The 20,808-nt window shown below is 51.0% G+C and overlaps 1 protein-coding gene across 4 annotated transcripts in view; it reads left to right on the forward strand.

Annotated features, from left to right (window-relative positions):
- The window catches only part of DAB2IP (DAB2 interacting protein), a 218,262-nt gene that overhangs the window by 18,210 nt on the left and 179,244 nt on the right, over window positions 1-20,808 (forward strand). The window contains exon 1 of one of the 4 annotated variants that reach the window (XM_055351829.2): window positions 13,036-13,503. The exons of 2 other annotated variants lie outside the window; for them this stretch is intronic. In XM_055351829.2, coding sequence (XP_055207804.1) covers window positions 13,401-13,503 — 103 coding nt within the window. In that variant the 5' untranslated portion in view covers window positions 13,036-13,400. Of the gene's footprint in view, window positions 1-13,035; window positions 13,504-14,430; window positions 14,644-20,808 lie in introns of those variants that run through there. One more of the 4 variants, XM_055351832.2, reaches the window with a different exon arrangement.

Below are 20,808 nucleotides of genomic sequence, written 5' to 3' on the forward strand. Positions count from 1 at the left end.
GCACGTGCCACTGTGCCCAGCAGCACTAGGTTTAGAATCAGAATCTCAGGGTTCAAGTCCCAACTCCTCCATTTATCTACTCACTGCATTGACCTTGGCCAAATCAATGACCTCTTGAGACTCAGTTTCTTCCTCAATAAAATGCGGCCAACAACACCTCTGTCCCAGAATGGCGAGGGGTCAATGAGAGCACAGAGTCGAGGCTGAACAATTCCTGGTGGGCTCAGGATTCTTCCTTGCATAGGAACTTGGGGAAGGTTCAAATCCCAGCTCTGTCCCTTACTAGATAGATATGTGATTTGAGGCAAGTTTCTTAACCTCTCTGCCTCAGTTTTCTCATCTGCAAAATGAGGATAATAGTAGCATCCACCTCCCTCACAGGATGTAATGAGTTGATACGGATTAAAGCACTTAGAACAGGGCTGCACGAGGGTTTGTTATCATTATTTGGACTCTATTAATAACTGCAAAGATTAGGTCTTGCCAAGGAGAGATGGTAGAAATGGAATAAAAGAATGCACAAGATTGGCTGGGCGCGATGGCTCACGCCTATAATCCCAGCACTTTGGGAGGCCAAGGCAGACAGATCGCTTTGAGGTCAGGAGTTCGAGACCAGCCAGGGCAGCAAGATCCCTGTCTCTACAAAAAAAATACAAAAATTAGCCAGGCATGTGGTGCATACCTGATGTCCCAGCTACTCAGGAAGCTGAGGCTGGAGGATCACATGAGACCAGGAAGCAGAGGTTGCAGTGAGCTGAGATCGTGCCACTGGACTCCAGCCTGGGTGAGGGTTAGGGATTTAAAAAAAAAAATTAGAATGGGTTAATGAATGAATGTAAGAAAAATTAGGGTTCTACCAGGAACCCTAGTTACGGATCTAACTTGACCCGGTCCTAACCCATCAGTGGCTTCCAGTCATTCCTCTGGGCTGGGAGCCCACCCTGGCTCCCTGTCGCTGGGCCTCTCCCTGCATTTTTCTGCACACACGTAGAGGTAGGCTACCATTTCGCCCCTAGATGACTTTGGGTGATAAAGAAGTAACTTCAGCCTCCTTGAATTGAATCTTCTATCCAGAACGTGTAACAAACCTGGAAATTGGAATTGCCCTGAAGCTGATTATTCTGGGAGGGCACCTCCTGGCATTAAAACTAAATTAGATCAAGGTACCTCTTTTATTAGCAAAATAATTCCCTATGATTACCGAACACAGCCATGAATCCTGATGGCAGATGAACTTCAGGTGACTTACTTGAGACAAATAACTGCGAAAATCACAGGCTCATCGAATCACTTCTCTATAGCGTTGCAGTTGGGTAATTATGCTAATAGTTATAAGAAATCATCCTTTGTGGTCTAGGATTGGGAGGGCTTGAGACGGAAACTTGAGTGGCAGATATTACCTGCTTCCAGTTGGAGAGACTGGGCGCCATGTTTGGGTCCAAAATGGGCCCCTTGCAGGGAGCTGCTTTGTCCCCTGTCTACAGGGGAGAAACCTGTTATGCAGCCTGAATTGCAGTGGCCTGGCACCATGGGAGGCTGAGGCAGGCAGATTACTTGAGCCCAGGAGTTCGAGACCAACTTGGGCAACACAGCAAGACTCCCTTCTTTACAAAAAAATACCAAAATTAGCCAGGCAAGGTGGTGTATACCTTCAGTCCCAGCTACTTGGGAGTCTGAGGTGGGAGGATCGCTTGAGCCTGGGCAGTGGAGGCTGTAGTGAGCCATGATTGTATCACTGCACTCCAGCCTGGGTGACAAAGTAAAAAAAAAAAATTGCAGTGACCTCATTAAGCATCCCTTTTCAGATCATCTTAATACAGGAAATTGAATTTGTCCAAGTTCCACTGTTGGGCATGGTAATTCCAAGAAGCAAGTTAAACTGTAAAAGCTCAGGGCCTCTGAGTCAATTTGATTCAGCAAACATGACTCTGTGCCCACTGGGTGCCAGGCAGTGATCTAGGCACAGGCAGGGAGGGTGTCAGCATTCAAGGGTGTGTGTCTGATGCTTTCTTAACAGTCTCTTGTCCCCTCAGTAACCTGATGAAAGAGACAATATTGTGCCCATTTTAGAGACAAGGAAATGAAGGCTCAGAGAAGCGAACTGGTGCTACTGCTGATAATCAGTGGAGATGACTACTTCCATCCACCCACAGGGAATGTAGATCTGGGAGACTTCCCGGAAGAGCGGATTTGGGAAAGTGCAGTGTAGGCAGAGGAAACAGCTTGAGGAAAAAACCCGGAGGCAGGGGATTAAAGTAGGGGTTCAAGAACGGGTTTGAGGCCAGGTGCAGTGGCTCATGCCTATAAATCCCAGCACTCTGGGAGGCCGAGGCGGGCAGATTGCTTGAGCCCGGGAGTTCAAGACCAGCCTGACCAATATGATGAAATCCTGACTCTACTGAAGAGACAAAAATTAGCCAGGCGTAGTGGCACATGCCTGTAGTTCCAGCTACTTGGGAGGCTGAGGTGAGAGAATCACCTGAGCCTGGGAGGTTAAGGTTGCAGTGAGCCAAGATCTCATTACTGCACTCCAGTCTGAGCAATCAGAGTGAGATCCTGTCTCGAAAAGAAAAAAAAAAAAAAAAAAGAATAGGGTTGAGAGGGTAGCCGAAGGTCAAGAAACAGATGGCCTCAAATGACCAATTGAGGGTTTGAACAATGGGGAGCCACCAGAGGTGGTTGAGTAAAGGAGGAGTAAGATAGAACCTGAGAATGCCTGGGTGGGAGTGTGGGAGACCCACTGGTAGATAAGGCTGCTTGCAGGGAGGGGGCCAAAAGGGGATAAAAAATGGGTAGTTTTTTCAGTATAAGTGTGTCCCAAATATTGCATAGGATATACTTACACTAAAAAAAATTCATTGTTTATATACAATTTACATTCACCTGGCATCTTGTATTTCATCTGGCAATCCTACCCCCATCTCCTCACATCAGTGCCTAGCTGGGTTCTCTGCCCATGATGACTTTCCCCTGTGGGCACACAGCCTGGTAAACTCCTATCCATGCGTTGAAGCCCTGAACTCCTTACCACTGCTGTGGCAATAATTATCATGCACTACGGTGATTACTTTCTTAGGTAATTGTTTTACTATCTACCCATCCCCTTAGCAGCAAACCTTACTTCTGGCTGCATAGGGAAAAAAAGGTCAAGACCGTGAGTCCTTCCATTTCCTGACCTCCTCCCCACCCCAAGTTGCTTCCAACTTCTGCTTCTGTCTCAAGAAGAGCCGGCCTCTCCATCCCTCCTGTGACCTTGCCTGATCCCTTGAGATCAGGCACCTCTTGAGATCAGTACACCTCTCTCACTGGCAGCCCCAAAATCAGACATTCTGCTGGGTCATTCCCACCAGCTGGGCACCTAGTGAGTGCTTCCCGTCCTCCTCATCCCCAGTGGGGTTCCCCAGGACCAGGCTCTGAGAGGTATTCATGCATAGGAGATCCATCAAGGGCTGCTCTCTGGCTCAACACCTGTGGAAGGGAAGGGAAGGGAAGGGAAGGGGGAAAGGGGAAGGGTGAAGGGGGAAGGGGGAAGGTTGAAGGGGGAGGGGAAGGGGGAAGGGGGAAGGGGGAAGAGGGAAGGGAAGGGAAGGGAAGGGAAGAGAAGGGAGCAGGACTGGGCAGAAGGAGGAACTGAGCTTCCATGCAGTCAGTGCAAGCCTCAGCCCACCCTACACCTGGAGCTGGGATGGCCCTTCAGAGTCATCCTGAGCTGTGCCAAACTTTTATGACCCTGGGTTGGTCAGTCACTGGATGTAGGACACCCCAGGAAGGAGGTGTCACCTCTGGGGAGGTGGCTGTCTTCAGCAGAGGCAACACCCAAGAGCTAAGCACTGAGGAACTACTTCTAGCAGCCTCCCCATACCTAGGGGAGTGAGACCTTTACTCCTGAAGAGGAGATTCGGGTTGCACATCACACCCCCTACCCCCCACCAAACCCAAGGCATTCACCTCCAGCAACCATCCAATCTCTTATCTTCCTTCTGACCTAACCCTTCCTGTCCTCCCTTCCCTGACTCCTACTCACTCCCCAGATTTTTGTAACACTCAAGAGTTGGCTCTGTCCCACCCCCGGGGTGATATGATCGGATCTGTGCTTTGAAAACCTGATAGGGAGAACTAGTAGACATGGATCCACATGGAGAGGGGCCAGTAAGGTCGCTCAGTAGCCCCCTCAAGGTCTCTCAGTAGCTCCCTAAGGCCAAGTTGCTGAGCATGGCATGTAGGGCCCCTCATGGTGCAGCCCTGCCTCTTCTCCTGCCCCCTCTCATGGCTGCTCCCCTCACTTGAGGCTCCAATAATACTTGACTGTAATTCCCCGAGCACGCTGGCTGTTTCATGGTGCCATGTTTTTTCATGGGCTGTTTCCTCTTTGCCTGGCTAACTTTTCTGTCTCGCTTCCTTAAAGACACACTCAGAGGTCATCTCCCTGGAAGCCTTTCCTGGAGCCATTCCTGCCCCGCTCCCAAGGCTGGTAGCAGAGCCGCATAGCTGCCCACCTGTGTCTCAGCCATTACCAGCAGTGCTCAGCAGCATATGGGAGTGTCCTGCTTGGGGACCACCTGATGACATTGTTACCTGTCTCTTCCCCCTGCATCTGTGTCTCCAGCACCCAGCCCAGAGCCTGGCACAAAAGGAGCCGAATGACATTGACTTAGGCACGTGGAGAATCCATGGACAGCCACCTCCTCAGAGGTGACACCTCCTTCCTACACTGGTGTTCTATATCCAGTGACTGACCAACCCAGGGTCATGAAAGCTTGGCACTGCTCAGGATGACTCTGAAGGGCCATCCCAGCTCCTGATGTAGGGTAGGCTGAGGCTTGCACTGACTGCATAGAAGCTCAATTCCTCCTTCTGCCCAGTCCTGCTCCCTTCCCTTCCCTTCCCTTCCTGGGTTATGAGAGAAACTGCGGAGGTGGAATCAAAGCATCTGAGAATGATTAGACTCAGACAGGGATGTGTCCCCTCAGAACAGGTCTTCCCTGGAAACAGCTGTTCTCCTGTTCAGTATCACCTGGGCCTTCCTCCATGCATAGTGTCTGACATCATCTCATTCTCTCTGGGTATTGAATTCTCAATGCCTCAGAGGCAGAAGTGAGGTCTGTGCATTTCCACTATTTATGCTCCGTGACCGTCATGCCCCACACGCACACTAGATCGGAGCTGCTTTCTCCTTCTGGCCCCTCCTTCCCACTCCTCCCCTGTCATTCATACTATCCCTGCTCCAGGGTCTTGTGGGCCTGGGTCTTCATCCTATGATGCTTCAGTCACTGCAGTTTTGAGTTTCACTTCTATCATCAGGTAAGGACCCACCACCCCAGCCTATCTGTGAAAAGGGTGTTGTGGTTACAAAACCCAGGATCTGGAATCAAACAGATGGGGTTTGAGAACAGGCTCTGTCATCTACATGCTGTGTGATCTTGTGCAAGTTGCTTAAACTCTGAGCCTCAGTTTCCTCATCTGTCAAAAGGGAATAGATACTAGAACCTTTTCAGAGGCGGTCGTAAAAATTAAATGAGAGAGCATCTGGCAAAGCACTCAAACTTGCATTCATAGCAATGGGCAGAAATGTAGACATTTCTGGCAACAAACAGTGTCCAACAACAATAAACAGAGCCTATTGATGGAGGTGGGAAAGCAGACGTGCCTTCACTCATTCATTCAACAAACATTCATTGAGCACCTACTACATGCCCTTGCTGAGGGTAGGAGGGGATACAACAATGAAGAAAACCAGGCATGATCCCTGTGTTCAGGGATGCCCAGCCCAGGAGCATGACACATCCATCCAGTGATCACACATTGAAGATGCCATCACCAACTGCAATGGACACCATAAAGGAAAGTGACTTGAGCCATGGGTGTGTCATGTGGGAGGCCAGGGAAGCCTTCCCTGAGGAAATGACATTAGGCTTCCATTGGGAGAAGTTAACTGGGCCAAGGAAGGGAGAAAGTGTTCTGAAGAGGGGAAACTGGTATGCAAAGGCTGTGTCGTGGGAAGAAGCGTTGTATATTTGAGGATCTGGAAGTTGGCTGGAGTGGCTGGAGGCAGAGAGGGATGGGGAAGATGGCAAGAAATGAGGCTAGGGCCAGGCATGGTAGCTCATGCCTATAATCCCAGCACTTTGAGAGGCTGAGGCGGGTGGATCACTTGAGGCCAGGAGTTCAATACCAGCCTGGCCAACATAGTGAAACCCTGTCTCTACCAAAAATACAAAAATTAGTTGGTTGCAGTGATGCATGCCTGTACTTCCAGCTACTCAGGAGGCTGAGGCACAAGAATCGCTTGAAGCCAGGAGGTGGAGGTTGCAATGAGCCGAGATCGTGCCACTGCACTCCAGCCTTGGGCAACAGAGTGAGACTCTGTTCTCCTGCCAAGAAAAAAGAAATGAGGCTGGGGAGATGGGTAGGACGTGACCACCCAGGATCTTGGAGGCCACATGATGGCAACAAGAAACCATGAAGCTTTGAACAGAAGTGAGGGTGATATGATTGGAACTGTGCTTTGAAAACCTGATGAGGAGAACTAGTAGATAGGGACCCACATGGAGAGGGGCCAGGTGGATGCAGGGAACAAGCTCAGTTCTTAGCGAAGTCCAGGCAAGAGACCACAGTGTCTGCACTGGGCTGGAGATAAACATATGGGAATCATCTGCATAAGGACAGTGGTTGAAGCCATGGCCTGGGTGTAGTTCAAGTTGCCTGTGGAGAGAGTCTAGAAAAATAAGAGGGACTCAGACAGTCTCAAACTCCAAGTTTTACAGCCCAGGGGAGTCAGATGAGGTAGCCAAGGAGGAGAAGTGACCAGAGAACTAGGGGACAAACTGGGAGAGTATGGTAAGATGGAAGGGAACAGAAGTTTCTGTGGGGTTAAGTATTGCCAAGAGATCAGGAGAGATGGAGGTGGAAATGTATCCTATGGTGTTACCAACAAGGAGGTCATTGGTGACCTTCCCAAGAGCCATTAGGAAATACTGCAGATCTGGCCAGGCGCCAGTGGCTCACACCTATAATCCCAGCACTTTGGGAGGCCGAGGTAGGCAGATCACTTGAGATCAGGGGTTTGAGACCAGCATGGCCAACATGGTGAAACCCCATCTCTACTGAATACAAAAATTATCTGGGCATGGTGGTACGCACCTGTAACCCCAGCTACTTGGGAAGCTGAGGTGGGAGAATCACTTGAACCCTGGAGGTGGAGGCTGCAGTGAGCCAAGATAGTGCCACTGCACTCCAGCCTAGGTGACAGAGCAAGACTCCATCTCAAAAAAAAAAAAAAAGAAAAAAAAGAAAGATGGCAGATCTTACGCTGGGTCAGCTTCCTGTCTGGCGCTTGGCTGTTTGCATGGGACAAAGTGCCCCAGTGGCTAATGTCCATGTCACCAGGATAATATTACATTGTCCAGAGAGATCTGAACCAAAGAGGATTGGCACATTAGCTCAGAAAATCTCATTGGAACCGTTGAAGTACATGTTGTTCTTTTCCAGTGACCATATAGCCCTGTCAACTTTATATATTTGTTAGCTTGTACAACATGTAACATTAGCCAATTCATCGTCTAGAGTCTGAACCATAAGCAATTTGCTATCCTGTATGTTGCCTTGATGGAAGAACTCGACCAGTGGACATATGTGGATTTTGCAGACATAGTGCAGACGATGCCTTTGGTAAATCACTCCAGACACATCCCTTGGGGAAGGTGCTGCAGGCTCTGTCGCCCCTACAGATGGAAGCTGGCAAGGCAAAGACGGGTCCAGATTGGAATCCCTGGGCTACATGCGACAACAGACTGGAGGGTGGCAGAGCGGATGGACAGACAGAGAGGAGGGTCTATGGTTCTGATGTGTTGTACAGTGCCTCACCCAGGGGTGGGACAAAGGACAGGAGGGAAGAGCACCAGAAGCACTAACTTCATGCATATTTTTGACCTTCTCATCTCCTGGGCCAGCCTCCCTGGGTGTGTTTTTGTTCAGAACTGGAGAACGCTCCTGAATTTTTTAAATAATTGAGACAGGGTCTTGTCTGCTGCCCAGGCTGGAGTGCAATGGCATGATCATAGCTTATTGCAGCATCAAACTCCTGGGCTCAAGAGATCATCCTGCCTCAGCCTTCCAAGTAGCTGGGACCATAGGCATGCTCACCACTGTGCTTGGCTTCTCTTGGAATTTTGTTGTTGTTGTTGTATTTCTTGAGACGGAGTCTCACTTTGTTGTCCAGGCTAGAGTGCAATGGCGTGAACATGACTCACTATAGCCTTGACCTCCTGGGCTCAAGTGATTCTCCCAACTCAGCCTCCCTAGAAGCTGGGATCACAGATGCATGCTACCATGCTCGGCTAATTGTCTTTTCATTTTTTTGTAGAGATGGGGTCTTGCCATGTTGCCCAGGCTGGTCTTGAACTCTTGGGCTCAAGCAATCCTCCTGTCTTGGCCTCCCAAAGTGCTGGGATTACAGACATGAGCCACTGTGCTCGGCCCCCTGGAATTTTTGATCAGCCTCCCACTTTCTTTCTTTCTTTATTAGTTTTATTTTATTTTCTTTTTCTTTTTTTTTCTTTTTTTTTTTTTGTGATGGAGTCTCACTCTGTTGCCCAGGCTGGAGTGCAGTGGCATAATCTCGGCTCACTGCAACCTCCACCTTCCAGGTTCAAGCGATTCTCCTGCCTCAGCCTCCCGAGTAGCTGGGACTACAGGCATGTACCACCACACCCAGCTAATTTTTGTGTATTTATTAGATATGGGGTTTCACTATTTTGACCAGGCTGGTCTTAAACTCCTGACCTCAGGTGATCTGCCTGCCTTGGCCTCCCAAAGTGCTGGGTTTACAGACATGAGCCACTATGCCCAGCCCTCCCACTTTCATAGTAACCTGATCAAGTTCCTTCCATCCTCCCCTGCAAACAACTTCCTCTTGACCATAGTCATATAATTGCTACCTGTACCAAGAAAGGAGCCATGCATTTTGCCACTATGATCTCATTGAATCTTTATAATAACCCCTTGTGATAATCTCTAGTCAATGTTGGCTGTGTAAACCCAGCAACAGGCTCAGAGGGATGTAGTAGCATGCTCTAGGTCACACAGCTGGCAAGTGGGTCAGCTTGGATATGAATGCAGCATTTTTTTTTTTTTTTTTGGAGATGGAGTCTTGCTCTGTTGCCAAGGCTGGAGGGCAAATGGTGCGATCTTGGCTCACTGCAACCTTCACTTCCCAGGTTCAAGGGGTTCTCCTGTCTCAGCCTCCCTAGTAGCTGGGATTACAGGTGTGCGCCACCATGCCCAGCTAATTTTTGTATTTTAGTAGAGATGAGGTTTCACCATGTTGACCAGGCTGGTCTCGAACTCCTGACCTCAGGTGATCTACCCGCCTCGGCCTCCCAAAGTGCTGGGATTATAGGCCCCGAGCACTCTTTGACTTTGAAGTTCACATTCCCATCAAGAACACTCAATGAAGACCAAGCAGTCAGTCCAGCAGGTGGTGGGGTTGCTTTTTCCTTTTGACAGTTTGGAATGATCCCTTTTGGTTTCTGAGTTTTTGGGTCACTCAGTCCTTTTCTTCATTCAATAAACCTTCCTGAGGCCAGGCCTCGTGCAGGTGGTAGGGCTGCAAGGTTTGTGACCTGGAAGAGTTCACAGTCTGCTCCAGGACACAGACCCATAGCAAGGTGCAACAATCTACAATATGATAAATATAGATGGTGGAGGGGGTGGGTTCTGTAGGAACCCTCTGCTTTCCATGGGCTGGAATGCCTGAGCTGGATTATAATAGGAGAAGTAGGCACTGACTGGGTAGAGATAGGGAGGACAGGTATTCTAGGAAGAGTAAACGGTGTGTGCAAATTCCTGGGGCATGATAGAGCTTGGTGGACTTGGGAGACCTGGTTGTATGGTGGTGCTTGGGCGGGGGCAGTCTCAGCTGACTGGGACTAGGGTGTGAAGGACCCCAGTGAAGACTGCAGACTGGGCTATTCATGTTCTTAAGATTTACTGAGCACTTCCTCATGAGCCAGTCTTTGTGCTAGGTATTTCCCAGAAAGGATGACCATGTTATTAAAATAAGGAAACTGAAGTTCGGAGTAGGACTGGGTTTTATGTGGCCTCCCACCATGACTCTCTGCACCTTAAAAAAAAAAAAAGTGATGAAGAATAAAACAAACACTGTGTGTCTCCTATCCTGGTCAAGAAATAAAACCTAGCATGAGCATGGTGGCTTATACCTGTAATCCCAGCACTTCAGGAGGCCGAAGCAGGAGGATCGCTTGGGCCCAGGAGTTTGAGACCAGTCTGGGCAACATAGTGAGACCTTATCTCTACAACAAACAAACAAAAATTAGCCCACCATGGTGGCATGTGCCTGTAGTCCCAGCTACTCAGGATGCTGAGGTGGGAGAATCCCTTGATCCTGGGAGGTTGAGGCTGCAGTGAGGTATCATTATGCTACTGCACTCCAGCCTGGTTGAAAGAGAGAGATGCTGTCTCAAAAAAAAAGAAAAGAAGAAGAAGAAAGAAAGAAAGAAAGAAAACCTTACTAAGATGTGTGAATGTGTGAAGCTCCTTCCTATCGAACATCTCCCTCTATTCAGAGGTAAAAACTTTGCAGAATGGTGTATTTATCATTCCTCTGAATGTCTTTATACTTTTACCATATCTGTGCATTCCTATGGAATATATGGTATTCTGTTTGGCATGTTTAAAGAATCTATATGAAGGCTGGGCATGGCGGTACGTGCCACCGGTCACAGAGTTTGTGGAATTACAGGAATAGAACTTGAAGCCAGGGTAGGCACAGTGGCTCACATCTGTAATCCCAACACTTTGCTGGGAGGCTGGGGCGGGAGGACCGCTTGAGCCCAGGAGTTTGAGACCAGCCTGGTCAACATAGAGAGACCCCTCTCTCTACAAAGAAAAAAAATTAGGCCAGGCGCGGTGGCTCATGCCTGTAATCCCAGCACTTTAGGAGGCCGAGGCAGGTGGATCACCTGAGGCGGGGAGTTCGAGACCAGCCTGACTAACATGGAGAAACCCTGTCTCTACTAAAAAATACAAAATAATACAAAATTAGCTGGGCATGGTGGTGCATGCCTGTAATCTCAGCTACTCGGGAGACTGAGACAGGAGAATCTCTTGAACCCAGGAGGCAGAGGTTGTGGTGAACTGAGATCGCGCCATTGCACTCCAGCCTGGGCAATAAGAGTGAAACTCCATCTCAAAAAAATAAAAAACAAACAAACAAACAAAAAACTAGCTGCATGTGGTGCCACTGCACCTGTGGTCCCAGCTACTCAGAAGGCTGAGGTGGTAGTATTACCTGAGCACAGGAGTTCAAGGCCGCAGTGAGCTATGACAGCGCCACTGCACTCCATCCTGGGTGACAGAGCAAGCCTCTGTCTCAAAACAAAACAAAACTGTATGAATGATATTATAGAAATTTGATCTTCTGCAACATGTTCTCCCTCCCCTTATTTGAGATTTGAGATTCATAATGAATTTCTAATCATTTATTTTTGCTGCAGTATAGAATTTTGCTGACTACCCCACAATTTGTTTATGCATTCTTCCTCTGATAGGGATGGAGGCTGTTTCAAATTTCTTACTAGTATTATCATTATTGCAATGAGCAAGAGGTTCTCTATGTCAAGACTCTGGGTCACTGGGGTATGTGCACTTCAACATTTCTAGATGCTGCCAAATTGTTTCCCAGAGTGGGTGTACCCATCTCCACTCCTGCCTGCAGCACAGGACAGTTCTCCAGACTCCAGGTCCCTACTGTCCCACTTCTTTGTTTTTGCACCAATATGACAGGCGTGAAGTGGCACTTTACTGGGATTTTGTTTTATATTTCTCTGATTACTAGTGAGACTGACCATCTTTGCATATGTTTATTGGCCATTCATGTTTCTTTTTCTGTGAATTGCCTGTTCATATATTTTGCTCAATCTCCTATTGCCTCTTTAGCAAATTGGTTTGTGGGAGGCCTTTGTATATTTTGGATATTATGTTGTAAATATCATCTTTTGATAAACAGAAGTTTTGAGTTTTAATTAAATGTATTGATGTTTTTCTTGATGATTTATGCTTTTGAGGTCTTCTTTAAGACATCCTTGACTATTATGAGTTTTTTTTGTGTGTGTAAATTTTCAGTACACCTGGAACTGATCTTTTATGCATGGTGTGAGGTAGGGATTCAGCTCATCTTTTTCTAATATGGACATTCTATCGCTCTAGCACCGTTTGTAGAAAAGTCCACCCTTCTCCCACTGACCTGCAGGGCCATCTCTGCTACATATCAAGTTTCCATACCTGTATGGGTCTATTTTTGCAGCCTCTATTCTAGTCCACTGGCCAATTTATCTACCCTTGGGCTAATACCGGATGCTGTGATTGTACATTTTGGGGTCCTTAGCACCTCCTCTCTCGAATTAGAGGAGTGCTAGTGACTTCCTGAGAGTAGAAACTTGTGTTCACCTTTGCAGCTCTCTCATCACGTTTTACATGAACATCTACATAATGCTTTTGTTTACAAAAGGATTTCTTGCATACTATCTCTTGGAGTTCTAAAACTCCCTTTTTGCAGAAGATAAAACTGAGGCAGAAGGTAAAACTGAGAAGATAAAACAGAGGTAAGATGATTTGCCAAGGTCGCACAGCCAGAAAGTGTTGGATTAGGGGTTCTATAAGATTTCAAAGCCACCCTGTGCATCCATCGCATATGCTCCGAAGACTTCCACTAACCCTGGTATCGGATTTCACTCCTTCCTGCCTTCATTCAACAAGTAGCTCCTGAGTGATGACTGTGCCAGCTTCTGGCGGGTGCTGGGGCTGAGACCCCATTTCTGGGAGGCTCTTCCCAGTGCTGGAGACCAGTGGGAAGGGTGAGACAGTAGATGGACATTTTATGGGACATCGTCTACGGCTTGGCATCAGCATCAAGTCGCGCCAGGTTTCAGAGCCAATTTAAAGAGCCCCATTTTTGGCGTGCAGTTTGGCCCAGGCGCTGTCTTCAGAGAGGACGCTGGCTTCCCCCTGGAATTACAGGCGTCCTCCCGCCCTCCCGCCTCGAGAGGCAGGAATGCGAAGGATCAGCTTTCAGCAGAGCTCCGGCTGCCGTTCGGGGAGTTCACCGTGCAGGCCCGTCCCCAGCGGCCGAATTAACTGGTTCTGTCTGTACGACTGGGAGAGCAGCTCTCGCTAAAAATAGCGCCCTGCCCAGCTCGACCTGCGAGCCGCCGTTGGATTCTGAGCTGGGACAGCTCGAGGAGCCGGGAGCCCTGCACACCCCTCACCCCGGGCCTGGCCCGGGACCGACCCCGTAGGCGGAGGCCGCGGGCACCGCGCTGGCCCCACAGGTGCCGCGGAGGGTGGCAGGCCCGCTGGCCGAGGCACTGCCGAGGCCGTCCGAGATGGGAGCCGGCGGTGCCTCCTTCCGCGCCCTCGCCTGGGCCTCCCTGCCCCTGCTGGGGCCTCCAGCCTGCGCGCTCCGCGAGGACACGCTCTGCTGCGGAGGTAAGGCCGTGCGCCTCCAGGCGCGCCCTCGCCCTACCCGGGCACTTGCCCGGGGCCTGTTTCTCCTCCTTGGCCGCAGATCCGCGACTGGCGGCAAGGTGAGGACGAACACAGGCATCCGCGTAGGGCTGGGAAAAGGAGGCAGGAGCTCTCAGCAAACCCACCTTTAGCTGGAAAACATCGCTGTCCCGCCACCATGGTCCGAAAAGCGTTCGCCCCGCTCTGGCCTCAGTGTGCCTATCTGGGAAATGGGTCAATAAGATAGTCACGCTTTAATATTCAGTCACGCTTGCTGAAGCGGGTCGCAGACGTTCGCCGGACGTTCCCTCCAGCCAGCTGGAGTCCTCGGGAGTTTCTGTTGGTGGGAGTGCTGGGGTGCCTTCCCTGTGACACCCCGCACTGTCCCCTTCCAAAGCTCTAGTTACCCCCATTAGTCCCCGGCTCCTGAGGTTGGAGATCCACGCAGGGCGCACATAAAAGTTTAAGGGGTCAGCGGATGCGGGAAGATTCTAGCGGGAAGGGGAGCTGTAGGGTGGAAGAGGGATAAGTAAAGCAAAGTCGCGGCCCACTCCTCGGTCCCGTACCCTCATAGCGCCGAAACGGAAGCAGAGGTTATCTCTGGACTCCTGGAGGCCTGGGGACTCCGGGAGGGGAGGGGGCGTGTGGTCCCGCCGGCATCTCGGGCCCGCACCAGGCTGGGGAGCGTGTGCTCGGAGCGGAGGGCCTCGGCTCTGCCCAGTCCTGCCTGGGCGGGGCGGTGGTGGGGAGGTCGATTGACCAAACAGGTGCGCCCCCGCCCCTTCGCTCCCCGCCCGCGCTGGGTCCCGGGCCTGGCGGGCGGAGCTGTGGGCGGCTGGGCCTGCGATTGGCAGGGCTGGGCAGGCCGGGTGGCCGCGGGAGCCCGGGAGCCGTAGAGCGGCGGCGCCGGGGGAGGCGCGGAGCCGGCTGTAGCGCGCTCCTGCCTGGCCAGCCGCCTACTCCGCCCGCCCCGCTCCACTCGGCCCAGCTGGCGCGAAGGAAACTTTCCTGCAGCCGCCCGGCGACACCGCGACTCCGCCGCTTCGCAACCCTGGCCCTGGGCCCCTCAGGCTCCGGAGCCTTTGGGATGGCAGCGCCCAGCGGCCCGGCCCGCGCGTAGAGGTAAAAGCTGGGGGCCGCGGCTCAGGTGGAGGGGGGCTCGGTGGTTTGCCGGGATCCGAGCGGCATCCCGGGTTCGAGAGGATCCGGGGGCTCCGATGCGAGGTGTTGTTGGGGTAGGGGACTGAGGAATGGGCGGCGACTTTGCTTTATTTACCCCGCTTTTCCCCTACAGTCCCCTCTCCCGCAAGGAAATCTGCGCGATGCATTGAGCCTTTAAACTTTCCTGTGCGCCCTGCCCAGATCTCGACCGCCGGGACCCAGGGCTGGCGCTGGGTTCTTGGGAGAGTACAATACAGGGGATCGCGAGGAAGGCGCCCCCAGCTGGGGCCCGCGGGCGGCGGGAGTTGGGGGTGGGGGGTGCCAGCCTACCCATCCCCAAGGCTTCCAGCGGTCTCCCAAACTTCAGACCTTCCTCAGCTCACCCTGGGAATTGGTGATAGGGCAGCCAACCAAACCTCTCTATCCAGAGCCAGGCACCCCCTGGGCACCCAAGTTTTGGGTGTTTTTGTTCAATCCTAGCCAATCCTAAATTATCAGGGAGGCGATTGGCAGGGCTGGGTCGTTGAAGTGAGGTCTCTTTTCCGTTTCCTGGGCTGCTCTGGACCCCACCTTCCGTGAAAACACCTTGGGCTAAGCAGAGTGGGAACAGGGACCAACGCCACCTGCTTCCAGTGCTCAGCCTGGTGGGAATGACTGCAGGGTGTTCTGGTCTCAGGATGGTCCACTCTTGAGCTATCTGGTGTGAGCCATATGGAAACTCCTCTCCCTCTGGCTCCTCCTGCTATTAAGGAGGGTAATTTTACCTTAATTTTGATTGTGAGTGGGTGAGTAGGTAGCTTGTCACCAATAAGGACCAATCTTTAACATTATTCCTCCTTAATGTTAACTCCTTTCCGTGTTTTACTGACCCAGGACAGAACACCTAAGAGTAAAAAAATGGAACCAAACACCTAGCTCTGGAGCCCAGGGAATCTGGGTTCCAACATCAGCCCCTGCTGCTCACTAGATGTGTATCTGTGGGCAGGTTTCCTAACCTCTCAGAGCTCAAGGGTCCCGTCCAAGGGGGATATAGGGAGGTTTTCTCGAGGTGAGGCGTGGAAGGCGCCTGGCTCGTAGGACAGCCATCTTAAGCAGCCGATCTATACCCTGGAGCTTGTGCCCTCTTGCTGTCTGAGAGAGCCAGCATCCTCGTGCCTCAGTTTCCTCTCCCCCAGAAAGTTGGTAAGGACCAGCCCCTCTTAATCAGCCCTTTTGAGAAAAGTGCACAGATGCACACACCCACAATTTTAGTGGGTTTGTAGGCTCAGGTTTAAACAGCCTCACACATTCTTATCCCTGCAATGAACTATTCAGAATGTACAAGGCTTCTGTCTATCTTGATATTTCCCCCTTTCCCCACCCCTTTTAGACACCTGGAGGTAACTATTGTAAATGGCAAGGAAGAGCAAATGAACTAAATAACCAGCATGATGGGGAAAAGGGCTGACCTGCAGAACCTGGCCCAAAGTCACCTTCAAGATCACCTGGCCCTCCTATCCCCCCATTCTTCCTTCCCTGGTGCTGTGTCCCCACTTGGTGAACATCTAGTCTTTTTTGCTAGGGTCCTCTAGTGACGGTGAGTTCACTAGACAGTTGGTTTCATGATTGGGAAACTCTTGGTTTCATGATTGAGCAACATTCTTCCTGTTTGGGACAGAAATCTTTGTCTCTATGACTTCTATCCACTGGTTCTGGAACAACCCTTGGGGCATCTCTTACTGTCTCAATTATTCACTGTGGTCCCCTGGTGCCTGGCATTCTGTTCCGTCCCTTCAGCATTCAACACACAGGCACTGAGGTTGGTAATGATCATAGCACTATTTATTGAGTGTTTATTATATGCCAGACCCTGCCCTGAGGACTTTACACATATTATTTTCTTGCACCCATAAAACAAACCCATGAGGTTGATTATTTTCTTATCCTCATTTTGCATATAAGAAACAGGTTTAGAGAGGTTAAGGGACTTACCCAAGATCCTACAACTGGTAAGGGGCTGGCTGGGCTGTGCACCAAACTCAGCATCTGTATCTGTCTTTAGAGCATATGCTTCGCTTTTGATCCTTGCTTGCATACATGCCTTTGTGTGTGTGTGTGTGTGCGCGCGTGCGTGTGTGCTCCTGGGACTGGTGTGTGCCAGCAATGCTTTTATCACAAGCACCTAGAGCACCTGTTAAAATGCAGATCCCTCATCTCTACTCCAGGCCTGGGATCTCCACTTTAAACCACCTGCTACTCCCACTCCCCCCCAACCCAGGCCATTTTCCTGCAGGTCACAGTTCGAGGACCATAGCACTAAGGTACTCTTAGGAAGAGAACGTGGAATATAGTTTTCAACAGATCTGAATTTAGTCTTGGCTTCACTCTCTGGAGCTGGTTACTCTTCCTTTCTAGGGCTTTCTCCCAACTTAAGATGGGCATGCTGTTCCACCCACTGGTGGGTGGAATGGAACAGGCCCTTGGCTGACGGGAGCCCTGGTGAAGTTTCTCCTGCCACAAGTGGATGTACTTGCGGGCAGACCTGTGGCACCCCCAAGATCACTGGCCTCTGCTTTCTAGGATTGGTGTGCCTTAGACGAGGCCCTCGTGCTCAGGTTATTACATTTTGGAGACAGGGTCTCACTCTGTCATCCAGGCTGGAGGGTAGTGGTACTATCATAGCTCACTAAGGCCTCAAACTCCTGTGCTCCAGTGATCCTCTCACCTCAGCCTCTTTAGTAGCTGGGACTACAGGCACATGCCACCATGCTCAGCCAATTTTTAAATTTGTTTTGTTTTGTTTTTTGAGATGGAGTCTCCCTCTGTCACCCAGGCTGGAGTGCAGTGGCGTGATCTCGGCTCACTGCAAGCTCCACCTCCTGGGTTCACGCCATTCTCCTGCCTCAGCCTCCCAAGTAGCTGGGACTACAGGCGCCCACCACCACGCCCGGCTAATTTTTTGTATTTTTAGTAGAGACAGGGTTTCACTGTGTTAGCCAGGATGGTCTTGATCTCCTGACCTCGTGATCCGCCCACCTCGGCCTCCCAAAGTACTGGGATTACAGGCGTGAGCCACCGCGCCTGGCCAATTTTTTAATTTTTAGTAGAGATGAAGTCTTGCTATGTTGCTCAGGATGGTCTTGATCTCCTAAGTTCCTGATGCTCCTGCCTCAGCCTCCCAAAGTGCTGGGATTGTAGGCATGAGCCACCGTACCCAGCCTCTGCTCAGTTTTTTCACCCAGAGTGGTGAGGACCCTGGAGGGGTTGGCAGAACCTCTCCCTCCCCTTGACACCTTCTTCCTCCATCCTCCTACTGTGGCCTCTGGCCCTCCCAGCCAGAAGGTGCTGGGCCTGCATCTCGCGGGGAGAGGAGCGGGGTGGTTCTGTTGTGCGTCTATCTATGTTTTCAATCTCCATCCCTTCACAGAAGACCGCTCTGTGGGCCATTGGGCAGCTTTGGGGAAATGTCTGGCCCGAGGCTGCCTGGCCTGGGCTGACTCACTAGGAGAGATACAGGGTAAAGGAATCGCCTGCATAGACCCCAGCTGTATCACAATTCTGGCCTACCAGCTGTGCTGTAGACAGGGTGCTTGTTCTGCCTTGGACCTATCTGATCCTGCTGAAAGCACAAATTATTAAACACCCATTTTATGAAAGAGGTCACTGGAGTCCAGGAAACTGCAGTGACGTGTCCAAAGCCCTAATGTGTGTATGTGGGCAGGGGAGGGAGTGGTGATAAGAGTCAGGACCTAAATCCAGGTGCCTTGACAATAAGGCACTCTGGCATTTTTTGCAGTCTATTTCATGCCTCACTATTTTTCTGCCCTATCTGGTTGTGGCTTTGGTGCCAGAGCCCTCACCTGGAAGCTTGAAGACCTGGGCCACGATCAGGCTGTGTGATCTTGGGCAGGGCTGGTCATCTCTTAAAACGTTAGGTTTCTCTTCTGTAAAGGGGCTGAAGGTGGGGCTTTTTGGCCAGATCTCTGAGGTTCTTTCCCACCTTGACGTTTACAAGTTGGGCTCTGTCTGCATTTCCTGTCTGCGTTTCTAGGGAGAGGTATTCATGATGGGCTCAGGGCACAGGTGAGGGGTTGAGTTGGGCTGGAGGGCAGAGTGCTCCATGGCAATTACTATGAAAGGGGCCAGAAAGGCTCTTATGGGAATGGTGGCCAGTGGGGCCAGGACACCTGGGGGCAGTCCAGAGGGGGACAGGTAGTGGAGGAAGCCCGGGGAAGGGGGAGGTCACTTACCTTAGAATTACACAGTGTTTTGCACCCTGATCCTTGCAAGAAGGTGACGGTGGGAATGACTGGGGGTCAAGGGCAGGAGCCAAGGGGGAGCGTGGGGGCACTAGGGCCAACCCCACTGCAGCCCCTCTCAGCCCTGGGTAGTCTTGACCAGGAGACAAGGGGGACATGTAAGAGCCTTGTCTCCCTTCCAAGCCATCACATGTCTCTCCTCTGGGCTTCCTCAGCCTTTCCTGAATCTGACCTGAACGGTTCTAACCTCTCCCTGGGGCGAGCAGCTGGCTGAGGGGGTCCAGCTGCCTGTTTCCCATCCCAGGTGGGCCTCCAGCAACCCAGCTTCCTACAGTAGCCCTTAGTAACCACAGCCTCTGCTGGCCACTTACTGTCATGTGAGTGGCTTCCTGTTAACCACGAGATCAAAGCCAAGCTCCCTGGCCTGGCAAACACGGCCCCTGTCTGGCTCCAGTTTTCCTCCCTGCCTCTTCTTTCTCTGCTCTTCAGGTTTTATGTTGCCTGGACTTGGCCTGTGACTTCCAGAATGCCCTTTTCTCTCTGCCACTGCTTACTGCCCAAATTCTTCCTGCCCCTCTGGGTGTAGCACCAGTTTCACCTCCATTTGTTCTCATTGCCCCCCTAAGGGTGAGCCGTTCCTCCTGGCTTGTAGCTCTTTCTTACTAACTGCCCTGCTTTGCCTGTCGTTGTCCGCTGCCTGTCCCCCATGATGGGCTCTGGGCTTTAGAAATTGCTCTAGTGAATGCCCTAGTGAATGCTTGGAAAGCTTTGTAGAGTTGGACTAGCTTGGAATCAGGCATGATTTTTCCACTCCTGCTCCACCTGCCGTGCCTGCACCCCGCTCCTCAACAGAGTCAAGTGGAGAGCCTCGCAGTCTGCTCTGGGCAGGGCTGGCTCTAGCAAGGGACAGAAGAGAGATGCCTTTGGTTTGCAGAGAACTTCTCTGCCTCATTTGGATTTTTTTTTTTTTTTTTAATTGAGACACGGTCTCCTTCTGTCGCCCAGGCTGGAGTGCAGTGGCGCGATCTTGACTCACTGCAACCTCCGCCTTCCAGGCTCGAATGATCCTCCCACCTCAGCCTCCCAAGTAGTTGGGACTACAGGTGCTTGCCACCATGCCCAGCTAATTTTTGTATTTTTTGTAGAGACAGGGTTTCCCCATGTTGCCCAAGCTGGTCTCGAACTCCTGAGCTCAAGTGATCCACCCGCCTCAGGCTCCCAAAGTGTTGATTACAGGCATGAGCCACCATGCCCGGCCCCATCATTTGGATTGTTCTTGATCTGCTTCTTAAAAAAAACTTTATTCTGGCTGTGTGGCATCAAGGGGGACCGGCCTAAAAGCAGGTTAGGGAAAGCCACCTGTCAGTGTCAGTCCCCACCTGCAGGCTGAATTTCAGGTCTCAAATGAGAATAGCCAAATTCACCTGCTTCTTTAGAATTATTATTGGTTTTTTTTGAGACAGGATCTCACTCTGTCACTCAGGCTGGAGTGCAGTGGCATGATCTTGGCTGACTGCAACCTCCACCTCCTGGGCTCAAGTGATCCTCCCACCTTAGCCTCCCTAGAGTATCTGGGACTACAGGCGCTTGCCGTCACGCCTGGCTAATTTAAAATTTTTTCTTCTTGTAGAGATGAGGTCTCACTATATTGCGCAGGCTGGTCTTGAACTCCTAGGCTCAAGCAATCCTCCCACCTTGGCCTCCCAAAGTGCTGGGATTGTATGCATGAGCCACCATACCCGGCTTCCTTAGCATTTTCTTAAGAGTGTTTAAAAAGTACTTGTGAAGGGCCTGTGGGGGTTATTGGGATTGTGTCGGGGGCCCACAGACATGGTCCCCACAGACATGGACATCGAGGAGTCACATAACTGTTCTGGGGTTGCACAGT

This window comes from Gorilla gorilla, chromosome 13 (assembly GCF_029281585.2).
Source record: "Gorilla gorilla gorilla isolate KB3781 chromosome 13, NHGRI_mGorGor1-v2.1_pri, whole genome shotgun sequence".
NCBI classification, from domain to species: Eukaryota; Metazoa; Chordata; class Mammalia; order Primates; family Hominidae; genus Gorilla; species Gorilla gorilla.